Source organism: Sinohyriopsis cumingii, chromosome 17 (assembly GCF_028554795.1).
Source record: "Sinohyriopsis cumingii isolate HCF-2022 chromosome 17, ASM2855479v2, whole genome shotgun sequence".
NCBI classification, from domain to species: domain Eukaryota; kingdom Metazoa; phylum Mollusca; class Bivalvia; order Unionida; family Unionidae; genus Sinohyriopsis; species Sinohyriopsis cumingii.
This window is the reverse complement of record NC_142977.1, coordinates 91,664,187-91,687,225: the sequence shown is the minus strand read 5'-3', so window position 1 is coordinate 91,687,225 and position 23,039 is coordinate 91,664,187. Positions and strand designations below refer to the sequence as shown.

Below are 23,039 nucleotides of genomic sequence, written 5' to 3'. Positions count from 1 at the left end.
TTGAAATTATGTCGATATTTAGAATGGTTATGAAATTTATTTACAGAAGAGTTATTTTTTAACAGATTCAAGAAGCTTTAACTTCAACTTTTTATTGCATGTCATGAAAGCATTCACTGACACCAGTTTGTAATGCAAATTATAGGTAAATAATATTTACCTTGAAGAAATCAAATGCTGACATTTATAATAACTCTGGAAATAATTTCCACACATCCTATATCTACAGAACGATTACACCTTCTTCCATTTTTATTGCACAATGATAATCCCAAATTTTAATTGTTTTGCACAAAGATATATGTCCTTTGTCGATCCAGCTATCTGAGTCAGTTCTATAGAAGATGGAAACGTTGTCGCAACCATTTACACTATGGTAATTCAAGTACAAGTTTGAGCATTCCGTGGCATGAAAATAACCGCTAACAATACACATGTTACCATGGTGAGAAATATCGAAAAAGATCGATTGAATATTATAAAATATAAAATAAATATACCTTTAAAGTGGGTGTGAATAGAATACTCATACAGGTACGCAGGTGGCCTAGACCAAATGCATGCCACATCGGCCTTGAATCCTTCAAACAAGTAAAACAAGGGATTGCAATATTTTAGTCTAAACGATTTGCATTCAGCATAACAGAATAAAATTAGTTACTTGCCTTCAAATAAGCTGCGATCGCCGAGCGCAATAAGCCTTCAGGTTGTATTGCATATGTTTTTGAACACCTTGGGAAGGAAGGGTTGTTGTCCTTTTGTTTAATAACTACGAATACCAAGTTAATCATCATCATTCTGTTATTATTATTTTTATTATTATTATTATTATTATTATTATTATTACTATTATTATTATTATTGATGTAGTAGTAGTTGTAGTAGTAGTGTGACATTTTAAAATTAATCTTTCTTGTAAGTTCAGAGTAAGAAGGCAAAAGGTTGAAAGGAATCAACAAAAGTATTTGAAGCTGGCCGTAAATTCTGCATAAGAAAAAATCCGATTTGTGTTCAATTTTACATGATAATATTACTGTTTCTCTATTTTGCGAATGAAACATTAGAGAATTCAGATTTATGTTTTGTAAACTGCCTGAAAGAAAAAGAAATTGTTTTACAGATTCTATTGTATGGTATATGCCTATAAAAGATGTCTTTGAAAAGTGTGTTTTTGGTACTTGAAGACATCTTATTGCCCAGGAAAAACACCTTACTGCAGTTAGATTTTAATTTTTGAAGCAGATTCCACGCTAAAACGTAATTTCAAAAAATTAAAAAATAATGTCATGGTGTTTTTGTATCATTACCTTTGTCTTTCGGGGGAATGTACCCGGTAGAAAACAATGTTATGTCTTGAAACGAGTTTTTGCGTCTGAAATCACAAAGTAAAAATGGGTTAACAAGACACACACACACACACACAAGCACACACATAGAATACGGGTACTGAAAAGAATTGAATGCCCCAATCTAAATTGTAGGGACACGAATCTTTTACTTGGAAACACTTTCGGTCCATTATCAGCACAGACCTCTAGCGCAGAACCGATCTTAGTACTGAATTGTTCCTCTAAATATGCTTTTGCGGTAGAGCCAGCATTTCTTACCGTTGGTTTTTATCTAACTTCAAATTTATACTTCAGAGGAGATGGTGATTACAGTTTTAATATTACAAATGATATAGAACTTATATGTCTAAAAGGTACGAGAAAGAAATTTTATCAGGAAGTGTTCTATTCAAGACAGGTTTATGCATACGTAGCTCCGATTTGCACCAACGGCATCGTCACAGATCATGCAATATGTCAGCTATGAAAACTGATGGCATCAACCATGTGTCAAAAGCATTCACCGTGAGAAAAACGAAACAAATTACTTTTCGTAATACTTAACCTTAATGGTGTTTTACGTTGTAACTTTTATTGATGAAAGGTAACTTTTGATTAACGTCAAAATTATAAGTCTTAAAAACAATCGATATTTACACTGTAACATCAAACATAACCTTCTTATCGATGATGTTGACATGACTCGCCTAGAATGTCTTTTTCGATAAATAAAACATTATAATGAAAGATTTGTAAATGGCCGCCTAAAACAGGTCAGTATTATGTATAACTACCACAAAAACCAACAAATTTGCATACATTGCAATAGGAAAATAATCTAATACTTTATTCACGTGACAAATGGGATATGGTAAAGTACTGCTATAAAATCTATGTTCATATTTACAATTGGTTCATCAATCTATCTTTAGATGAAATAAACGATGGTGAGATTATATTACGTCTCTTTGTGTCTGGTTTAAACATTTCAAAATGTTTTCAAATTGTCCTTGTTCTCATCATCTAATTTTAAGTACTTTTTCAGGAAACAATAGGCCTATCCGATGCGATGTTATCACTATTTCTGGTAATATCTAGTTAATTAATCTACCTTTAAATAAAATATTTGGCAGGTGCATAAACGTTCAATATATTATAATTTTAAAAGGTTATAAGATGGCAAAGTGAAATCGATCATAATGCAACACATTTTTCTCAAAGGGATGGGAAATTGAAATCTGAATTTTTCAGTTTTCATCAGTTTGCATCTCTGTCATGTGAATACACTGAAGTCTCTTTAAAGTAACTATTTACTCAGTCTCGAAGTTAAGATTCATCCTGACTGTTAGATCCTAAATAAATACATATATATGTTAAACTCTTCTCCTGAAGGAAAAATACGAAGAAACCGAAATACACCTGCATGATTTATTTCTTATCGTTAAACGTTCAGATTGCCATTTATGTTTCCGTTTTGCATCTAATTTGATGCACTATTTTCAGGAAACAATAGGCCTATCTGATCGTAGAAAATTCATGGAATAATTGTATCCCTAGTTACAAAATGAAAAAATTGTTACCCTTCATATGTAGTATACAGCGTCAAATTGACCGGGTTAGATTGCATGGTACTGGGATCTTTAAAAGCAAAACAAAATACTCGTTTATTTCAATAAATCACAACTATCCCTAGTAGCTGAGAGGTACCAGAGCAATAATGTCTAATTGTTTGAAGTTCTAACAATTAAGCAATGCATAAATTTAAAGCAATAACTAAAATATACATTCTACTAATTAAGATATTTTACTAAAATAATTATCGTGTGTCGTAAATCACAGTGCTTTATTTCGATTTTGTTCAGTATTCATTCCGGAGTATTTTAATTGTAAGACGTAATACAGTATAGTGTGTTTTGCATTATATTCTCTCTGTTTTGGAAATGTATAAAGTATTTATATGTTCAAAATAGTAAAAATAATGTAATGGTTATTATTCACACTTATAACAATACTGGTAGTATCTACCTAGTATTTCATCTTTGAAATGTATCTGCACAATGAGAGAATTCAATTTGTTAGCTTTTCCAAGAGGCACGGAAACATCTGAAATTAAAACAAAATGTATTATTACAGTTATAGTCATGAACATACCTTATTCATTATAACTTCTCTATTTTCTTCAACTTCATACTTTAGATTATTTTATTTGGAAGAAACTATTTTGAGAACCTCAAAATATATTACCAAAGAGAATTTGCCACTTATTTACTGAATACAAAATATTGAGATATGGGAAGCTAATAAATAATTGTGCTAATGCCTGGTTTTACATGACACAGTTTATTTTGTCAGCTCTAACGGTCTTACAACATGTATGTTATAATGCTGGACTTTTTCAAACAATCTATCTGCATTTTTTTTAAACATATGTCATTGCAAATATAATCACAAACATGGATACAAGACAATCAGATTGTAAACGAATTGTTCAACTTTTAAGTTCCTCTCCATTACAAACATAGTCAATTAAGTAACTACCATGCAGGTACAAGTTTAGCAAAAAGTAAAGACAGGTGACGTAAAAGTATACAATGATATGAGAAAAACGAAAGAAGGATAAGAGCAGATGGCTTGTGTTTTGATGTGGTTCGGTTAGCAATATTTCAACTGAAGTGAAATAGAACAAAACTTAATCATTTGTTTGTTAATCTTTCTGTGTTAATAAATGCCTGCATTTCTTTTTGTAGCGGTATGTTTGCTCCTGATGATAATCTGCAATAATAGTCATTTCTTGCTTTATTAAATAAACTTCATTAAACCATGAAATTGATGGTCGCATTCTATTAGAAATTCACAACAGCTGGAGGGATTGGCGATACGTTTACATCTAAATCAATCATAATTCAGCGACCTGCAGTTGAGTTTTAACTGGCTTTAAGAGTACAGACACCTGACTATTACCAAATGCTAAATAACGTTCTTGGATCAGAAATTATGCGTTTGCTAAATTTGTTTTTAAGGGTAGTATAGATGAACAATTTTGTGTGGATTGTGGCACATCTTGTTGTTGGCATCCGTTAGTCTCGAGAGACGATGGAACTGCGCCCATGAGAGATGTCCCGGTTGGTGGTTGTGGCTAAGTAGTCTAATGCGGGAGTGACAGTCCCTGCTGCACTTGCTGCACTTGAAGGTTGTGTCGGGTGTTGGTTGGAGCTGCTTCTTCTTCCTCTGCGATCGTCTTTCATCAGCTAGCAAGCGTTGCTTGTCCTGTCTGGCTTTCAGACCAGTGATCAGAGCATGTCGCCAGCTTGATCTGTCTAGAGCGAGCTCTTCCCAGGTGTTGACATCGATATCAAGGGCTTTCATGTCATGTTTACAGACATCCTTGAAGCGGAGATGTGGCCGTCCAATCGACCTTTTGCCAGAGGCGAGTTCCGAATAAAGAATGTCTTTGGGGATCCGTCCGTCAACCATCCGACGTACATGGCCCAGCCATCTCATGCGACGTTGGCGGAGGAGTGTGATCATGCTGGGAAACTTGGCACACTCGAGCACCTCGTTGTTTGTTACTCGATCGCTCCAGGTGATCCCGAGTATGAGTCGGAGGCATCGCATGTGAAAGGCGCTCAGTCTTTTCTCTTGTGAGGCGTACGGAGTCCAGGTTTCACTGGCATACATGAGAGTGCTTAGCACGCATGCACGGTACACGGTGATCTTAGTGTTCATGGTCAACATGCTGTTGTTCCACACTCTCTGCGACAACCTGGAGAGAGTTGTTGATGCCTTTCCGATCAGCTTGTTGAGCTCAGCATCGTGCGAGAGGTTGTTGGTGATGGTAGAGCCGAGGTACAAGAAGTGACTCACCACCTCAAGTTCGTAGTTGTTGATGATGATGCTTGGGGGATCCGCGTACTGAACCATCACGTTTGTTTTCTTTAGGCTTATGGTTAACCCAAGCTCATCGTATGTTTTAGCAAAGCGGGCCATCAGGCGCTAAAGCTCAGCTTCTGTGTGGATGGCTAGAGCAGCATCGTCTTCGAAGAGCATGTCCCTGATGGTTACTACACGCACTTTGCTCTTTGCCTTCAGTCGTGCCAGGTTGAACAGTCTGCCGTCTGATCGTGTGTGCAGGTAAATCCCTTCTGTGGACGTCCCAAAGACGTGCTTGGGCAGGACTGCGAAGAAGATGCCGAAGAGCGTGGGGGCAAGGACACAGCCCTGTTTAACTCCACTGCGGATGTCAAAGGGGTCGGATGTTGAGTCATCGTACTGTACCGTGCCTTTCATGTCATCGTGGAAGGACTGGATCATGCTTAGCAGCTTTGGAGGGCAACCAATTTTCGCCAGGATTGTGAAGAGTCTGTCTCTGCTGACCAGATCGAATGCCTTGGTGAGGTCTATAAAGGTCAGGAAGAGGGGTATGTGTTGTTCTCTGCATTTTTCCTGCAGTTGCCTGACAGAGAAGATCATGCCGATTGTGGACCTCTCTGCGCGGAACTCGCACTGCGACTCTGGGTAAACTCTGTCAGCAAGCGTCTGCAGTCTGTTCAGGATGACGCGTGCGAACACTTTCCCCACGATGCTAAGAAGTGATATGCCCCTGTAATTGTTGCAGTCGCTTCTGTCGCCCTTGTTCTTGTACAGGGTTATGATGTTAGCATCTCTCATGTCCTGAGGCACTGCACCCTCGTCCCGGCACTGGCAGAGGAGGTCGTGCAGGTGTGTGAGCAGCACGCTACATCCACACTTGATGAGTTCTGCTGTGATGCCATCCTTCCCTGGGGCTTTACCTAGGGACAGTTTCTCTAAGGCCTTCTTTAGTTCGTCTAAAGTAGGTTTCTCATCCAGTTCGGCCATGAGAGGGAGGTTTTCAATGGCGTTGAGGGCATCATTGGTCACGTGGTTCTCTTTGGAGTACAGTTCGGAGTAGTATTCCATCCAACGCTCCATCTGCTTGCCCTTGAGTTAGCCTCAAACCAGTCATTGTTCTTTGATTGCTTCTTACCAAAGATCCGTGTGGCTGTGTTGTATACAGTCTCTCTGATGTGATCCCATCTTTCTTTGGCACAGCCGTTGAGGGGTTCTGAGTCAAACGTCTAGGAAAGAGCATAGGTGAATTCCTCAGCCTTGTCTGGTTATGATGTCTTGCTCACATCAATGTGTGGTTGACCCTCTTGCCTAGAAAGGTGGATCTTCTTTGGCTGAAGCTTCATTTTGCAGCACACCAGCGAGTGGTCTGTGTCGCAGTCAGCACTGTGGAAGGTACGGGTAAGAAGCACACCCTTCATGGCTGACCGTCTTGTAATGATCAAGTCCAGCTGGTGCCAGTTTTTAGACCGGGGATGCCTCCAAGACACTTTGTGCTGTGGCTTTGTCTGAAAGAATGAATTGGTGATGCTGAGTTCATGGTACAAGCACATCTCTAGAAGGTGCTGCCCATTCTCATTCATCTTCCCAACGCCAAACTTGCTAAGACAGGAGGGCCAAGAGTCATGATTGGCACCCACCCTAGCATTGAAGTCGCCCATTAAAATCAAGTTCTCCTCCTTGGGAATTTTGTTGATGAGCGAGTTTAACTCATCATAAAACTCATTGTTGGTATCTGTGGAGGATCTTAGTGTGGGAGCGTAAACGCTGATCAGGTTGACAGGCCCGTTTGAGGTGTGGAGGCGGAGGGATAGCAGTCTTCCATTTCCTTGTTGGCAGGGTTCTATCATCCCCAGCAGAGTGTTCCTGACAGCGAATCCAACACCAAACTCTCTGGCTTCATCTGCACTCTTTCCTTGCCAGAAGAATGTGTAGTTCTTTTCTCTGAGGGACCCAGAATCTGGTAGTCGTGTCTCCTGCAGTGAGGCGATGTCGACCTGGAGCCTTGCAAGTTCGTCATTGATGACTGAAGTCTTACGAACATCACTGAGTGTCTGGAGATCATCTGAAAGCCCAGTCAGCATGGTCCGGACATTCCAGGTACCTAGCCTGAGGATTGAAGTCTTCTTTTTAATTTTTATTTTGTTATTTCTTGGTGCTGTACTTGGAGTCCGCTTGTCAGGAACTCGCGTACCTTAAGCCTTACGCACCCAGCAAGGCAGGTGAACTGTGGCGGACCGGCACCTTATTGGCTGGGGGCTGCCCAGTTTGAGGCGGGCGGTAGCTGTCCAGTGAAACGTGTTGGTCTCTACCACCGTCACAAGCATCCCCTGGCGTCTGGCGCTACGCCAATCGAGCGGTGATTTATAACCGGTAAACTGCTGCTTCCCGTGTTGTGTCGATGCTATGGAGCGAAGTTGGAGTGTCCTCTCCAGGGCGCAAGCGTGGGCAGGGTGATATGGAGAATCAGCTGTTGCCCATGCAGTTGATCCCCCCTCTCCACGCAGCTGATGGATCCAAAGGAAAGAACAAGCCGATACGTCATAGCACCAGCTGCGCCGCAGGAGTTGCCGAGATGACACTGAAATCAATGCCAAGTCGCCTTAGGGACTCCGTCTCCGGATTTTCTGTTGGGTTTTACTCCCTTAGCCTTTCCCACCAGAGGGTATAGTCGCAAGGCAGCGAAGGTTTGAAATCGGAGTTTACCTTCTCCTAGATGGGCGACCACACAAGGTTAACGAGCCCCATCTGCCCGAAGCATCTGGTTTTGAGGCGCCAGAAGCTCGCCTGTCATCCCTTCTCCAGTCAGTTTAAACAGGTTCCGCCACTCGTGAAGGCCTGGAGCTGGATTTGGTTTTCAGAGGCTCTATCAGACGCAAGCCATTGGGAGATTTCCAAGGGAAGTGGGTGCTTATCTCCCACATCCGCCCCCGGCGATGACAACCCTTGAGAGGTGTATGTGTACTGAAAAGCACTTGCTATAAAGAAATCACTTCATGGACATCCTCCACAACGTTGAATTCCTTGTATGGTATAAAAATAAAGTGAAAAAGAGCTACAGTTACTAAGGCAGACTTTTATACACAGCTTTGTATGGGATGTTAAACAGCGCCTGTTTGGATCCACCTAAATTCTGTTGTATACATGGCATTATATGGGACAATATACATTGCCTATGTGGTCTACGTAATATTTATTTTACGTATGGCTTGATAGGGTACTTTTTTACAGTATGGCACACCGTTCCGTGAGTAAATAGGTGTTGGTTTATACGTCTTTTTTAACAACGAGGTTCTACATTGACAATGAATGTTCGAGTTTTTCAAATTAACAGGCATTGTGTCTAGTGTTCAATGAATGAATACATAATCGCATGACTAAATAAATGGAATTCCCTCTTATCAGGGTTTAATTCAGATCTAAAATGATGAAATGAGATATGTTCAGACTATATTTTTCAAAGACATACGCGTGTACATACCTTCAGGGAAATTTATTCTTCCATGATGTTGAGACCATCTATCAAAATCTCCAAATGGGATACTCTTTCCGTGACAAAGATGCCCTTGTTCCTTCTTGCAATCCCTTTTGTGAAAATTAATAATGTTAATAATTGTTATCAGAAACGTATCACATCATCTTAAGAAGTAACGATTTTTTCATGTAAACATTCAATCGTTATTATTTCTTAACATTTTTACTTACAAAATGAAACCATAATATTTGACAGTTAAAATATTAAAAGCATGTATGTTAGGTATTTTAGGTTAGAACGTATATAGAATAGCATACTCTCACAAATAATTTATGCACAAACCACACGCAAAACAGTCCTCACATGCAGCATTTTACTAACGGATCCAAGTCTGGCCATACTTCAAATCCATTTATCTTTACTTGTTTTCTGCTGCAGTGCAAGAAAGACGTAGACGTCTTGACCTAATTTCCTAAATGCAATGAAGTTTTGATCCGATACTAAAGTTGACTTTTTTTCTCTGGAATTTGCAAAATATATTTTTCTATGAGATGCTGAAACCAAATATGCATATGGTTTAGATTACGATATAACTTGCAAAATACTCTTTAGGATTTAATGGTATATCAGTAATGCGTTGAATTAATATCATATTAAAACATTCAGATAAAATAGTATGTATCACTCTTGAGTGTAATAAAGTGTCATATGGTTCTTATGCGTTTCAATATAAAAGCATTTATAGTCATGACCATGACGATACTGAAATGACCTTCAAGTCGTATACATTCTAATTTGAAGTGGGATTGGCTTATAAAATATTTCCCAGTTTGCTGCAGTTATATTTCAAATATAATTAAAGAAATATGGCCGTTTTTCCTTGTAACTTCTAAAACTTTTTTGCTATTTTATCAAGAAGGTGAGAATAACAGTTTTTAAACTTTTATACATGCCTATAATAGAAGCTGAACGTTTACATTTCACAGCTTCTAAGGCTATATAATTTTCCAGGATGGCACCTTTCCAAAGGCATTGTAATAATGTTATTATTCTATAGAATTCGTGCAATGACCAAAGTGTGAACATTAGCTTCAATTGATTTAGCACCGACATATTTCGTATTCATCGTACTTGTTAAGGGTTTACAACATAGTAACAACAATCGCAAATTCTAGACTAAGTACGACTCGGAGCTTTCTGAGCTTACGCTTAGAACATATATTATTGGACGAAGCTATTTACCAACCTTGAGAAAAGAGACGCAGAGGTAGTATGATTTAATGATCTTTAAATGATAATTTGTTATCATAAGGCGGTTGATGAAATTATTTTCCTGCAAAAAGGACTATTGGTCTCGGATGGTATTTATAAAATCAATGTGTATGAAATAACAAAGTTTGTTTCCAGTAAATGTAGCATGTTTCATACTTGAAATGGCTTCAAGCAAAATAAAAGAACATTCTTCTATTAATTTTGATATTTTCTCACCTACTACCTTGGGAACTTCGGGAAACAACGCTTTGAGTCTGAAATCTTCGCAAATTTGTGCCAATCATCGTCACCAGATCCCAATGAACCATCCTCACAAACCGCACAAAGTCCGATTGAGTTTTGTCGAGTTAATTAAAGAAGCTGCCTCGAAAATCACATATCCAAACATTTTTGTTTTGAAATTTACAATGCATCAGCCGTAAATACAGTGATTTTGATCTCTGTCTTCTATACTTCTTCCCTTATGCAGACCCTCCCCTTCCCGCTCCTGATGATGAATCTCCATCATTTGTTGTGGTCTAATGATGGCACACTTTGTTTATTAAGAGTTGCTAAATAGTCAATGAAGATCTCCAGTCTTGTTTCAATATTTTTGACCGGTTTTTCTACTTCATGTATATTGGATTCGAGTGAGTCAATTTCTGAAATGAAGCTTTTAAGCAGTTTCTCGAAACGATTGGCGATATCTGCAAACCTTTCACATCATACATGATAATTGCTTTTCCGATGCATTCATGTATTTATATGCCCTCTTGTCTTAAAAATATCAGGTACGAAAATTGTAAGATAAGAATTTTTTTCATTTAAACTTATTCTCAGCCGGCACATATTCATTTATATTTACAATTTTTGTATCGTAAAGGCAGAAGAACATTATGCGTCATTGGCTTAACTTCCAATCCTTTACCTTCAATATTGTACCTCTTGTACAAACTTACAGTTACAAACTTATGAAATAAATATTTAAAACTAAATTAAATATCCTGTACGAACGCAATGTATGCCATAAATATTGAGTGAAAAACATTCACCCATGCGAAATTATCACTTAATTCCACTGGCTCGAAAATTAGCACTCTTGCATTCAAAATCCCTATTACATCCTCATGCATATTCGACCGGTTGTGCTTTCTAAAAAATGTCATCCGAAACCTAGGGCGAATACGTTTAGTAAAGAGTAAAGCCAATGCAACACTTATTATTCTATGTTTAATCATTGCAAAATAGGAGTAAAATAAAAATGCATGTACAATTGTGACTGACAGTTACGTACACACGCAGACACACGCATGGGTTGATCAAAACGTTCCAATAAAATATATATGGAAATAAACCAAGCTGACTGTTTTCTAAACATTTGTGTCATTTTCAAAACATTGTGTCTAGTTAGTGAATCTTGGGCCTGTGAGAATATCTGGAGCAGCTTATATAAGTAGTGCCACATAACGTCTTGCAATGAAACTCTACAACTTTCCTTATTTATTGTTGTAGATGTTATAATTTGTATTTACTCCTTGAAGGGTGACGTTACTTCACCACATCTAAGATCCAAATCTTCATAAATTTATACGTGTAGTATCCCAAGGCTCATCGTGCAATTTGACGCCACTAACACAAAGTTTATGTTTAACTGTGCTTTCACTTGAATATCTACTCATTCATAAATAAGTGACAATTTCTTTTGCGAAAATCGCCTATGCCGTTTGCATTTTGAGTTAACATAACACTTGTTTATTTAGGCTACGAGTGTTACTGTAAAATATATTTGTTGATTTCTTCAAAATGAGTAACTATTATTTTATAGGTGTTTTTCATTCACCACAAGTATAGATCAACATCATCTGCTTTAACGGCAACTATAGTTCAAGGAGTCGTGCAACCAGTATTTGATATCATTTAAAGGTACATAAATAATGGAAAAAAGCATGGTCTGAACCGCAATGGGCAAGACCTTCCTGATTTTAAGCTATTTAATATAGAAATTCTCATCATGAAAATTATATCCTGCCATTACTAACCAGACTCTCTGTGTGGGAACGTCATCTTCACACGCCGCAAAGGTGACGTGGTGTGCCACATCTTGAAATACATCAACATCAAATCCAACTAGCAATATGAAAGAAGAAATGAAATACAATAATGCGAGTAAGGTGAAACAATATTACAAAGTACACACTGAAGCTATAAAATGAAACGTTATGTCTCTGGTAATAGGTTGCAAAGAAAGTAATACCTATCACTGACCAACATACTATATAACTTTGTGAAGGAGTAAGATAATTATCGATGGCTCTCGTCACTGTGTAGAACTTAGAAGATATGCATCAACGATTTATTCAGTTCAAATTTCATGTCTATCTAAAATCGCGCGTCAACAAAATATGCCTGTGTTTTTTCCCGATGTGGTACCGATATATATATTGATTTAGTAGGAATTCGAAGCACTCTATATTCACACCACCTCGAGTCCTTAAAATCGTTACAGGCAAATTATTATATATAAATAACATGTTGCCGTGTAGGGTTCTATTGAATAAGATCAATCATGCGTTAAAAGGTATGTTTTCCCTGTAAAAATATTTCATATATATCGTTTTATTACAAGTACAGTAACATTAACAATTCTATAATATAATCCCTTTCTTCAATAAAGACGTCTTGGATAGCTACTAAATTCAATTTTATTTTTTTCCATATATTTTCACATATGGCATTTTTTATTTGTTCAATGTTGATTTCATTACTTTCTCAGCTTGTATGTGTATGTTTCACATTATTATTTTATGCTCTGAATTGGTTCGTCAAAGCTCCCGAATGCGAATTGATACAAGGATAGAATTTAGTCTACAAAATGAATTAAAAGTGATAGTTAAAATGACAGTGGTAAGGAAAAGATACACTATATTAATACTTCAATCATCATTCCATGTTTTTAGAACACGTTAGTAAACAAGCGCATGCCTATGACGTCATATCTAATCGTTTTTAAAAACCAATTGCAATTTTCAGTTTATCAAATGTTAATACATTTTTGCAATGATATTATCAGATCAACAACGTTTTTGAAAAATGTCTGAATTTTGGGGTCAAAAAGAGGCATTATAGTACATACCACATTTCATTTAATTCACCATTACTGATCTGAACCATATGTATGTGATTAGAAGTGGTAATGAAAGTATATTGCTCGCAAAACGTCAGATGCACAGCTTAGCATGTTTTACTTTTTGATATCAGCTGTGTAAGGTGTCTGACCTAGTATCCTTCTTTGTCTTCAGAGTGCGAAATCACCAAACATTTTCCCATAACGCACCGCGCCTATTAGTCTAGTTTCCAGCTTCGTATGATACTGCTACGTACTCCATACGCACCTTACTAATCTAGAGATATATATTTCTAGTTACCGGCCTATGATATTGGCTTGGTAATTTTGGACTGACAACAGCAAATACTATGCTATGAAACTGGCTTACGAATTAAAACCTGTTTCCAGCGAAGCTATATCAGCCCTGCCCGTCTCTACTGTAGAAGTGTAGAAGAGTGAATATTTTGTACAGGATGAAATTCTGCGGAGGGCGGAGCCTGGGGACTCGTCAATTACCCCAATTGAAATAAAGTGACGCAACAGTACAAGAGCTGATTTCATTTTAGGCAACAAAATATAGAAAAAGCACATGCATAAATACTAGATAGTAAGCAGATAGTAAGTAGCTACCTAAGTATGTATCTGAAATGTTCTGCAGAGAGGCCGCCATGCAAATGTACGAATCTTTCTGAAAATAAATAAAAGAATACAAAATAAAAAGGAATTACTAGATGACATATGACCTCACACGCATTATTGGGCTATACTGCCCTTTCCAGTCATTTGATTTAGATCATGCAATCAACATAATCGATCTGTATCTTCCATTCAGTGTTGCTCAGATGCAGAAAATATCTCAGCGGCGTGATGTTCATAGAAGTTCTTTTCCTTTTTTTACCTTGTTTTTTTTTAGGGAATGAAATTGTTTGTTAAATTTTACAAAGCTTGTTTTCACGTTTTCCTTGTTACTGTTTAAACGAGCCTAAACGTAACAATTGTCATGTATACATATGCAACAGTTGTTTCTGTATGTATAACGTAGATCGAATAATAGTTTATGCTGAAATTAAAGTAACATATCATTTTGAAAGTAGTTATGGGATATAGTTAGATTGCATTCTACTATTAATGCTGTATAATATTTAGGAAAGAATACAATAAACAAGTGATAGATAGGTAAAGCAAACCTCTTCCACTTTAATTCGAGGAATCTGGAACACTGTGGGTTTCTCGTGTACATAATCTGGTGACTTGTATGCAGAAAGACCCTTCACAACGGCAATTAGGACCAGTAATAGAATATACATGATACTTTCTAAAGTATCCACGACTACAATTGATATCTTATGAATGTCTGCATGGCTTTTATCCAGGTGATTACAGGGAGGCCTTGTTGATTACGCAGTCGGTAGGACCTTTGACCTCATCCATCTGGACAAAACCTAGAATTTCTCATGTTATACAGCGTTCATCTTGAACATAAAAAGGCAGGTACTATAGGCCTCCTTTTGGCACAAAAATTAATAAATTTTCAAAACAGTGGTTGATCTGATAATGCCATATAAAAACATTTATCAATAACAAGTTTGACATATGTCACTCTAAAATATATACATATGGTATAGTGAAACACAGATGGTGTGGAGGTAAAGTCCATGACAGCTTCCAAACACCACTAAATAGTAATCAACAGTTAGAGCCTTATAAGAAGCGTAATTTGTTTTATTTTATTTATATGTATAAATTAATTTTCATTTTCATTATTGTTTTCTTCAGTGATTTAAGTTTCTTCATCGTTTCACTATTTCTTTATTTCTGTCCTCGTGTGATCTTATCTATCCAAAGATTTGAATTAGCTATAAAAAAAAACTGCAGCAATTTTTAAAAATACTTTTGTTTCAACTGGTTACTTACATTTGTCATTATGTAGTTCCATTGTTGCTTATAGTTACACTGATTTCTGAAGCGAGTTAGTGCAGAGAGAGAGAGAATATATACGTATGTTCCAGTGACTTCATCTTGCGTCCGAAACATTCGTTGTAGTGATCCCCTTCTACCCCTAATCTCTCTGACTACCTACCTAGATCTCGACGCAGATGAATATTTCAGGCTGAAAGGAGAACCGACCGAGGGACCAACAGATGGACGCACAGGCAAACGGAGAACCGCTAGCCAGCTGCATCATTTATAACGAAAATAATTACTAAAGCAAACCAAGCATGGTCACCATGACACTTTCTTTTTGAATCTGATTGTTGTTCTGCGAAACGAAATGCAGTTAACTCACTTGCAAGTATTTCATGACCTTCTTCACCAGGTGAGAGAGAGAGAGAGAGAGAGAGAGAGAGAGAGATGTGGCCCAGGGGCTATCATGCCGGTCTCGCGACCGAAATAATGCTGCTTCGAATCCTACCATCGGATCAGCCTGGGTGGGCTACCGTGGTGTCCTTGAGCAAAGTACGTTGCACCAAATATCTTGACACTACAAAACCTATATGTGTTGCGTGCCGTAAGATACCAAACCATCCTAGTCGTCACCAGGACAGCCTACTGTAAAAGACCGGGTGCAATTATAACCAGGGATGGGAAGAAACAAAATCAAGGTTCTCGTGTTTATTGTGTTTTTCTGTTATTTGTTTTTGTCTGTCACAATGATTGATTTCAAATAAATTGCATAGAAAATGCAGGTCATAAACGAACAGTTTCTGGTAAATGTTCTGAATCAGAGTTAAAAGAATGTAAGATTGACATAGATCTTCGTGTTGCTGTTCTCTCGGTTTTGCATTGAAACACATTTCTTAGTTGTGTCATTGGCTTCAGAAAGGCGGACACTTTAATTTAAAGATATAATTTCCCAAGCACTTTTGCCACATTAGAAGCGATAAAGTGTTCAAATCGGTATAATAATTTTCATGCAATCACCTTTCGTGCTATCGCAAACAACTCTATTCAGGTTTGCATTTTTGTTGACCCTCACAAAAATATATGAACAGATATAACATATAACACCTTTGCATGAACGAAACGATTTTGTAGTTTGATGAATATCGTCATGAACTAGTTAAACTGCCCCATTGAAATAAATCTTTATGTACAACTAGAAATAATTTTGAGTGGTAAAATAACATAGCTCATCATCGTCTACTCTTTAAAATAAAAATATGTATGATATGCATTCCGATTTAAGATGACATGATATATAGAACCCATCTACTTGCTAAATGAATAGATAAATAAATAAATTAATGAAGTTTTTGATGGTTTTAATCGTTGACAATATCATAGCGAGGAAATGGGAGCTAAATTCCTTTCCAATGGAAACACCGAGGTAACTGATCCGATAAAGTGAGGTACATTCTAGAATCATTCGCATCCAAATTGAGTATAGGTAACTATTTCGTTTCTGAAGGAAGAAAGGTTGAAAATTAGTCCCGGAGTGATAAAATATGAAATACGTTTAAGAGAGATACGAAAAGACCGGCATCCAATAGTCGCTGTTCTCAATTCTTGACCAGGATGACACACGACTTAATTCTCAAGGAAGATTGGTTGCAAATTAGCTGCAGACAGATAAGACATAAGATAGTTTCGGTCAGGATAACAGACGACTTTATTCTCAAGGAAACAAAGCCAAAATTTAAATCACGTCACATTAGCCCTTTACTATATAAGCTATGTTTAAAAACCGCAACAAACAACCACAAAGATCCTGAATATCAAAAGTCACCGACAAGACGTACAGTAACTTGAGGTAAGTTGACTCACTTTGATGAAAGAACAATGGTTAACATTCGAAGAAATATCAGGCGAGTGAGAGAAATGAAGGAAATGATCGCAATTAATACAAATGTCAAACTATTAAACATGAGACAGGTACGCAACTTTATTATCTTTACCTGTTTAACACACCTCAGTAAGAAAACAGGTTTCATACTGTATGATCCAGATGTGATAATTTCTATACATGTAGAAATTTGAGAACCTGCAATATCTTTTTAAACCAGTTTTCTATGAAGATATTCTGTCGGTACAGTAAGAGAGAAAGAAAATTAATAATAACAATAATAGTAATATTGTGAACTTAGTACAGAGCCTAATCATTTGAAGTTTTAAGCGTTTTACAATATTAGATTAACACATAAAAACACAAAACGACAAGATTACAAACACAAACACCATGAAATTACAAAGCAAAAACGAAATGTTAGGTTTGCTTGGATGTCATGCATTATTTGGGTACTTTTTATCGTACGGAGGTTTCTTTTACTAGCAGATATGGAGAGTTTGGGGTCTGATACGTTGAAATAATATATGATGTCGAGGGGATCTGATACAAGTTTGTGGAGCACTAATGAAGACTGAAAAAGTTCCATAATGCAACATTATTGTCAGTTTCGTGGCCATACATGAAACGATACATTTGAAGAATAGAACAATTAGTCAACAGTAGTTAAAGTAAAACTTTTATACATGACTTTCGTAACAACTATTTTATAATGTATGCTTAAAATTGACTCGCGTGTCTGATGCAATAGACCATATATTTAGAGAGTGAATCACAGTAAAATGGAGTAGCAGGTTATTGATTTACACACTTTGAACCACTGTGGCGATACTAATTCACAAATTGAGAACTATGACAACTGAGTGTTACAAAAAGTTATTTTGTCGCTCTGAACGACACACGGGTACTTCAGTATCTAAACTTTATCTTAATAATATATCTGGCCCCGACGTTGGCCAACTGCTGGTAGAATAACTCGCTTTAAAGGTATTTAGTCATATGATTGTCCAGCTTATAAAGTGTAACTAATGTGGGGACTTTTCTACGCTGCTTTTACAGGAAGCCAGCAGCAAAATCTAAGTAAAAAAAATTCATTGTTAACACTTCTGGCAAGTCCTCTTAAATTCTTGCTGCTTCTTTTTGTATATTTTCCAGTCGATTAGAAACGGTTTCCCTAAACACATTCCATGGTAGGTGATTCGTTGAAGCACTTTGTTAATAATGTGGCATATGGCTTTCACGGATTTATAGACAAGCCATTGTTTTCTCCATCTATTTCTGGTCATTGGTGCTCTAAAGTATTGATATTTGCTGAAGAGTAAGACAAATGGTCTTGTTATATTAGATAAACCAGCTACAAATCATTTATATAAATTTTTAAAAAGCAGGGGATCAAGGATGCATCCTTGTGGGACGCCTGCTCTAATGTATTTCATGAAAGAAAGCATCTGCATTTAAAAGAATCATTTGCAGTCTGAATGATTAATTGGCATAGAACAAGACTAGCATATTTCCTCTTACACCATTTTCACAACTTTAGAGTAGCAATCCATTGTGACAAACACGATAAAATGCTTCGGATATGTAGTAACTAATATAACAAATATAAGTTTGTGTTTCTTGTGTGAATGACAGCTATTTATGGCATGTATAATGATGATAACAACATATATTTTAGTTGCGTTGCGAAGCCCAGCTAGCGTAGGCTTAGTCGAACGTAGAAACACTTTTCCTTATATACAATTAACTTTTCAAGCGCAATTTGATTTAGGAGTGAATATTATATGATAGTATAAATTGCCATGGCAGTGTCCTATAAAATAAATACCAAATTTTAGATTTTAGTTTTGTTTTATAATTTTCATAATAGCTGGTTTTATAAATTAGTAGATGACTATGATGGCCTAGAAAGTTTTTTAGTTTGTTAGAACTTAACCCCCGCCACCTCCAAGCACTTACACTAAGTAATACCATAACACAAGAAAAACCTAAAAGCAAAAGATGACCCAGAGATAGAATTGGTTGTCCGTGATTCATGCTGAGATGCAGAATAATTGTATACTTTTGGAAGTCTTACAAGCTTTTGTGGTGACGTTGAAAACACAACTTACGTACTACTGTCTTGTTTGGAATCTGGGTTCGGTGATTTTGCTTCACGTGCCCTAAATACTTCAACTCCCTGCAAAGCATAGATTATCGACAACTCACCGCCATCGTATACAGTTTTGAGAATCATGCTCCATTTATTTGCAGGCATATCCAATAAAGTTTACTTCAGCGTCTACTCTAGGTTTTAGTGGACCTTCCACTTTCGTTTTGCTTTGATGGTTCCAATTCATGTCCTGCATTGTGATAGATAGATAGATAGATAGATAGATAGATAGATAGATAGATAGATGGATAGATAGATAGATAGATAATCAAGTCTAATCCAATATAGTATTTTTGGTATTATATTTTATTCATCCATTTTTGTCCATTTTATTTTAGTCTGCTCTTTATAACACTTCTTTACTAATGGTTTGACACCACCGTGTTCTCAAAATTATTTTGAGACACTCTTTGACTTAACTTGGATTTTCTCATTTATTATATTTGCTGTTCTCAATATTTCAGTTCCATGTAAAGGCATAGATTTCACTTTTGCATCAAAAGTTTGAGATTTTTCGCTATGATTTTATGACTGTTTTAGTTCTCGGAATGCTGGGTTTTCTCTCATAATCTTAGTTTGTAAATCTCCCAATCCTCCCTCTCTCTATATGTACGTCGTTGCCTATGATATTCCTAAGGTAGCTAAACATGACAATTGATGCCGATAACTTACGGTGTACTCTTGTTGATATTAAAATCTACCTAAACTGAAGCCTTATATTCCCAGTAACATTCATTTGCTCTTTATGGCTTTGTAAGTTTCCAACATAAAGACCGGCCGATGGTCAGGTCTAAGAGTTTATTGACAGGGTCGATCTCTTGTGTCAGTTCGGTCTGTTTAATAGTTCTTTGAAATTGTCAGCCGAAGAGATAATCTTCGTGCTTTTATTCCCAGTTTTGTCTTTCACAGACGTTTCTACAGCCTTCTACATTCACGAACGTTTCTTGTAATCTCATGCTTTCTTTTATAGTGTATCTATCCTTCATCGTTTCTATTCGTTTGGCAAGTTTTTCTGTGTACATGATATTGTCTCTCCTGATACTTACTAGTTTGTGTGCCTAAGAATAAAGTTTTCGTGCATCTGCTTTGTTGGTTAGAACATATACCTTTTCATTTCTTGGTAGTGAGTCCTGTGTGATCCACATTATATGTTGTGTTTTTCTTACTTTCGATAGTTTCTCCACAAGTTTCTGTTTAAACACATTTTCTATCTTTCCAATTAATTTTATTCATATCTTTACCTATCAGTAGCTGATCGTTACAAGCGGCCATTGTACTTCTTTCCACCCTAATATCAAGTAAGGATATTTAAATTTTCTGATAGATATGGTCAGTTTGAATTTAGATCATTAGATCTAGTCATACTCATGTAACTTTATGCATACCTTTGTGCGGGAGGATACTTCCTCCAACGGCCAGGTTATTGAAATCACATATTTCGCTAAGATTCTCTTGATTATCGTTTCTGTCACATAGCTGTATAGCGCTTTTACTCTTTCAAAACACTTGCTATCCTGTCTAACTTTTCAATTAAAATCTAGTAATCAAAGAATGAAGTCCTCTTACCTATCGTGTGCTACAAATGTGTTATAAAATGAGCGTTTTACTCTTGTTTAGCCTCAGTTGCTGGCGCATCTCATTGCACTGAAGTTATATTTTATATCCTGATGTAAAACATGGCAGTAACATTTGTAGGGCCGACAACCTCCAAATTTTTGTTGCATCTTTGGAAAACATGACTCCTACTTCTTCTTTATTTGGAGCATGTTCTTTCATCGTGTGATCTGATTATGTTACAATTCCAGTCTTGAAAGAGTTGTCTGGCCACTTTGTTTCATCTTAAATCGTTTAACCGTGGGCGTGTGAAATTATATTTCGCCTTTTGTAATAGGTCCTCGGCAGCTTTACCATCTTACTACATTGCGTTGATATTCCGTGTTCGAATAATGTACTATCATTGGGTTGATGTAAATGTTTATATAATCTCTGTTAACGGCTGAATGGGAATAGCCCATTTCGTTTTTCCAGAGCCCCCTTAGCCATAGAGCTCACTGTGGAGACACAAACGCCCTTCATGACACCTGTAGCGCCTGGGAAAGAATAATTACCAGCCTTACTTCAGTATACTTGACAATCTAACAAGATTCCACATTGCGACCTTTTGTGACAGGGGTTCGTTGAATAATAAGCATGAAATCTCTTATATTTCAGCCTTGAGACTTAGAACATTTATGCTGGGAAACGTACGGCTACTGTCATCTAATAATTTATACTATACCATACCTGAAAGGAAAACATAAAAACATGGTGCCACGGTGCTATCAGTAGTTGTAATCGTATATAATGTCCTGGCATTGAAGAAATATCGATAGTCGAGCATAAAGCACAAAATACGAATTCAGACAGAAATATTATCTCTGTTAAAGATGGAAATCAGTAAAAATAATAGAATATGCAAACATTGGAGAATTATAACTAAACAGAGAGACAGAGTGAGAATGCGATGGTAATGCAAGTGGATCCTCGATTTCTTTACTATTTGTTATACTTGTGCAAACATATATGACCGTTCCTGTGGCCTAGAGGTTAGAGCGTCCGCCTCGGACGCGGGAGGTCGCGGGTTTAAACCCCGGCCGAGTCATACCAAAGATGAACTAACAGTACATCATTAGGACTGGTCGGCATAGTGTCAGGATAATGCGAGTGAGTGGGACATGATGCTACATGTATGTGCTAGGCATCAATATAAATTGCCACACTGCAGACATCGAGGTGATATGACTGAAAAATTGTTACGTTAAATATCCAAATTACACACACACACACATATTCTCGTTTGCAGGGAAGTCAATCTCAGCGTTTTAAATGGATGATAATGGAATGAAAAATAATATGGCTCTATTATATATATATATATATATATATATATATATATATATATATATATATATATATATATATATATATATATATATATAAGGCATCCTATTTTCAAAGATGTTGCAGTTGAAACCAATTCTCACAGTGGCTTTTGTAACCTGAGCAAATAAAGCCATTTGGGAAAGTTAGGATTCTAGAATGAGAAAGGGATATGAATGATAGTGTTTTCAAACCAAAGCATTTTGTATCTCATTGAGAGAATGTTTCATAAGAACATAATCATAACATCTAGATTTTACCTATTGGAACTGGCTCTTTAAATATATCGTCATTCTTTTATTTATACATTTAAAGCATGTTTTTGAATTACTTATAATTTATACTTAACACGATGATTCTTTACAAGAGAATTCTCCATTACCATTTTTAAATGTTATTTATTATTCTTTTATTTCCTTGATATTGTTCTCTTTCGTGGTTTGGGGGATGAGGTTACGTCATAGATATAATGAAAGATTAGATTTCTCTAATATATAAATAATTTTAAGTCTGTATTTAAAACTCCACGGATAAGGTTTGAAAATGAACATAATTCATATTGAATACAAGAAGAGAAATTTTAAAATAAAATATTACGCTATACTATTTAAATTATAAAAGGATTTAATGATATAGAAGATAGTTCGAAAATAGTATACATGAATACATTTTATTGACGTAAGGCTATAATTGTGGGTACGGTACATATTCCTCTAATAGTAAAGTAACACCATACACTAACCTGTTTATGAAAATAAGTTATCTATGTTTATTTGAATTTGAAAGTAGACAACGTACGTTCTACCCTTCCCAAGAATATGGTATCTTCAAAATGTGTCCCTATTTTTGAGCTCTACTGCAATATAGAGAAATGTTGATATATGAGTAACATATTCAAGTACCTGATGATAGTTCATTTCTTTTTGTTTCTTTTTGCAGATTACCATCAGAATGCAGATCACATTCTTTATACTACATTTTGCATTTATCCTCACAACTGCATACGATGCAGCCATGTATATGCCGGTCATTAAAGAAATGACACAGTCTGACTCACTCACCGGTCTTCAGGATGAGAAAAGAGGAGCTGATGGAGGTGTCATCAAACTGCTGACACAGGCGGACTCACTCACTGGTCTTAATGATGAGAAAAGAGG

General features: G+C 36.5%; 1 protein-coding gene across 1 annotated transcript; it reads right to left on the bottom strand.

The window, feature by feature from the left end:
* Nucleotides 1-4,032: 4,032 nt before the first annotated feature.
* Nucleotides 4,033-22,898, bottom strand: LOC149779419 (uncharacterized). The gene is made up of 5 exons (XM_089938430.1): nucleotides 22,785-22,898; nucleotides 13,658-13,715; nucleotides 11,961-12,048; nucleotides 8,677-8,780; nucleotides 4,033-4,100 (listed from the first exon to the last, which is right to left on the bottom strand). Exons 1-5 carry the CDS (start codon nucleotides 22,896-22,898, stop codon nucleotides 4,033-4,035), a joined length of 432 nt encoding a protein of 143 aa, XP_089794556.1.
* Between the last annotated feature and the right edge of the window lie 141 nt (nucleotides 22,899-23,039).

Excerpts from the sequence above, each read along its gene's own strand:
- LOC149779419 (XM_089938430.1), bottom strand. The coding sequence starts at position 22,898 with ATGGCTGCATCGTATGCAGTTGTGAGGATAAATGCAAAATGTAGTATA. Across the intron at positions 8,781-11,960 it reads GTTCCCACACAGAGAGTCTG|GGATTGCAAGAAGGAACAAG; the intron begins GTTAGTAATGGC and ends TTTTCACAAAAG. Across the intron at positions 4,101-8,676 it reads AAGAATAAATTTCCCTGAAG|ATTATCATCAGGAGCAAACA; the intron begins GTATGTACACGC and ends CTATTATTGCAG.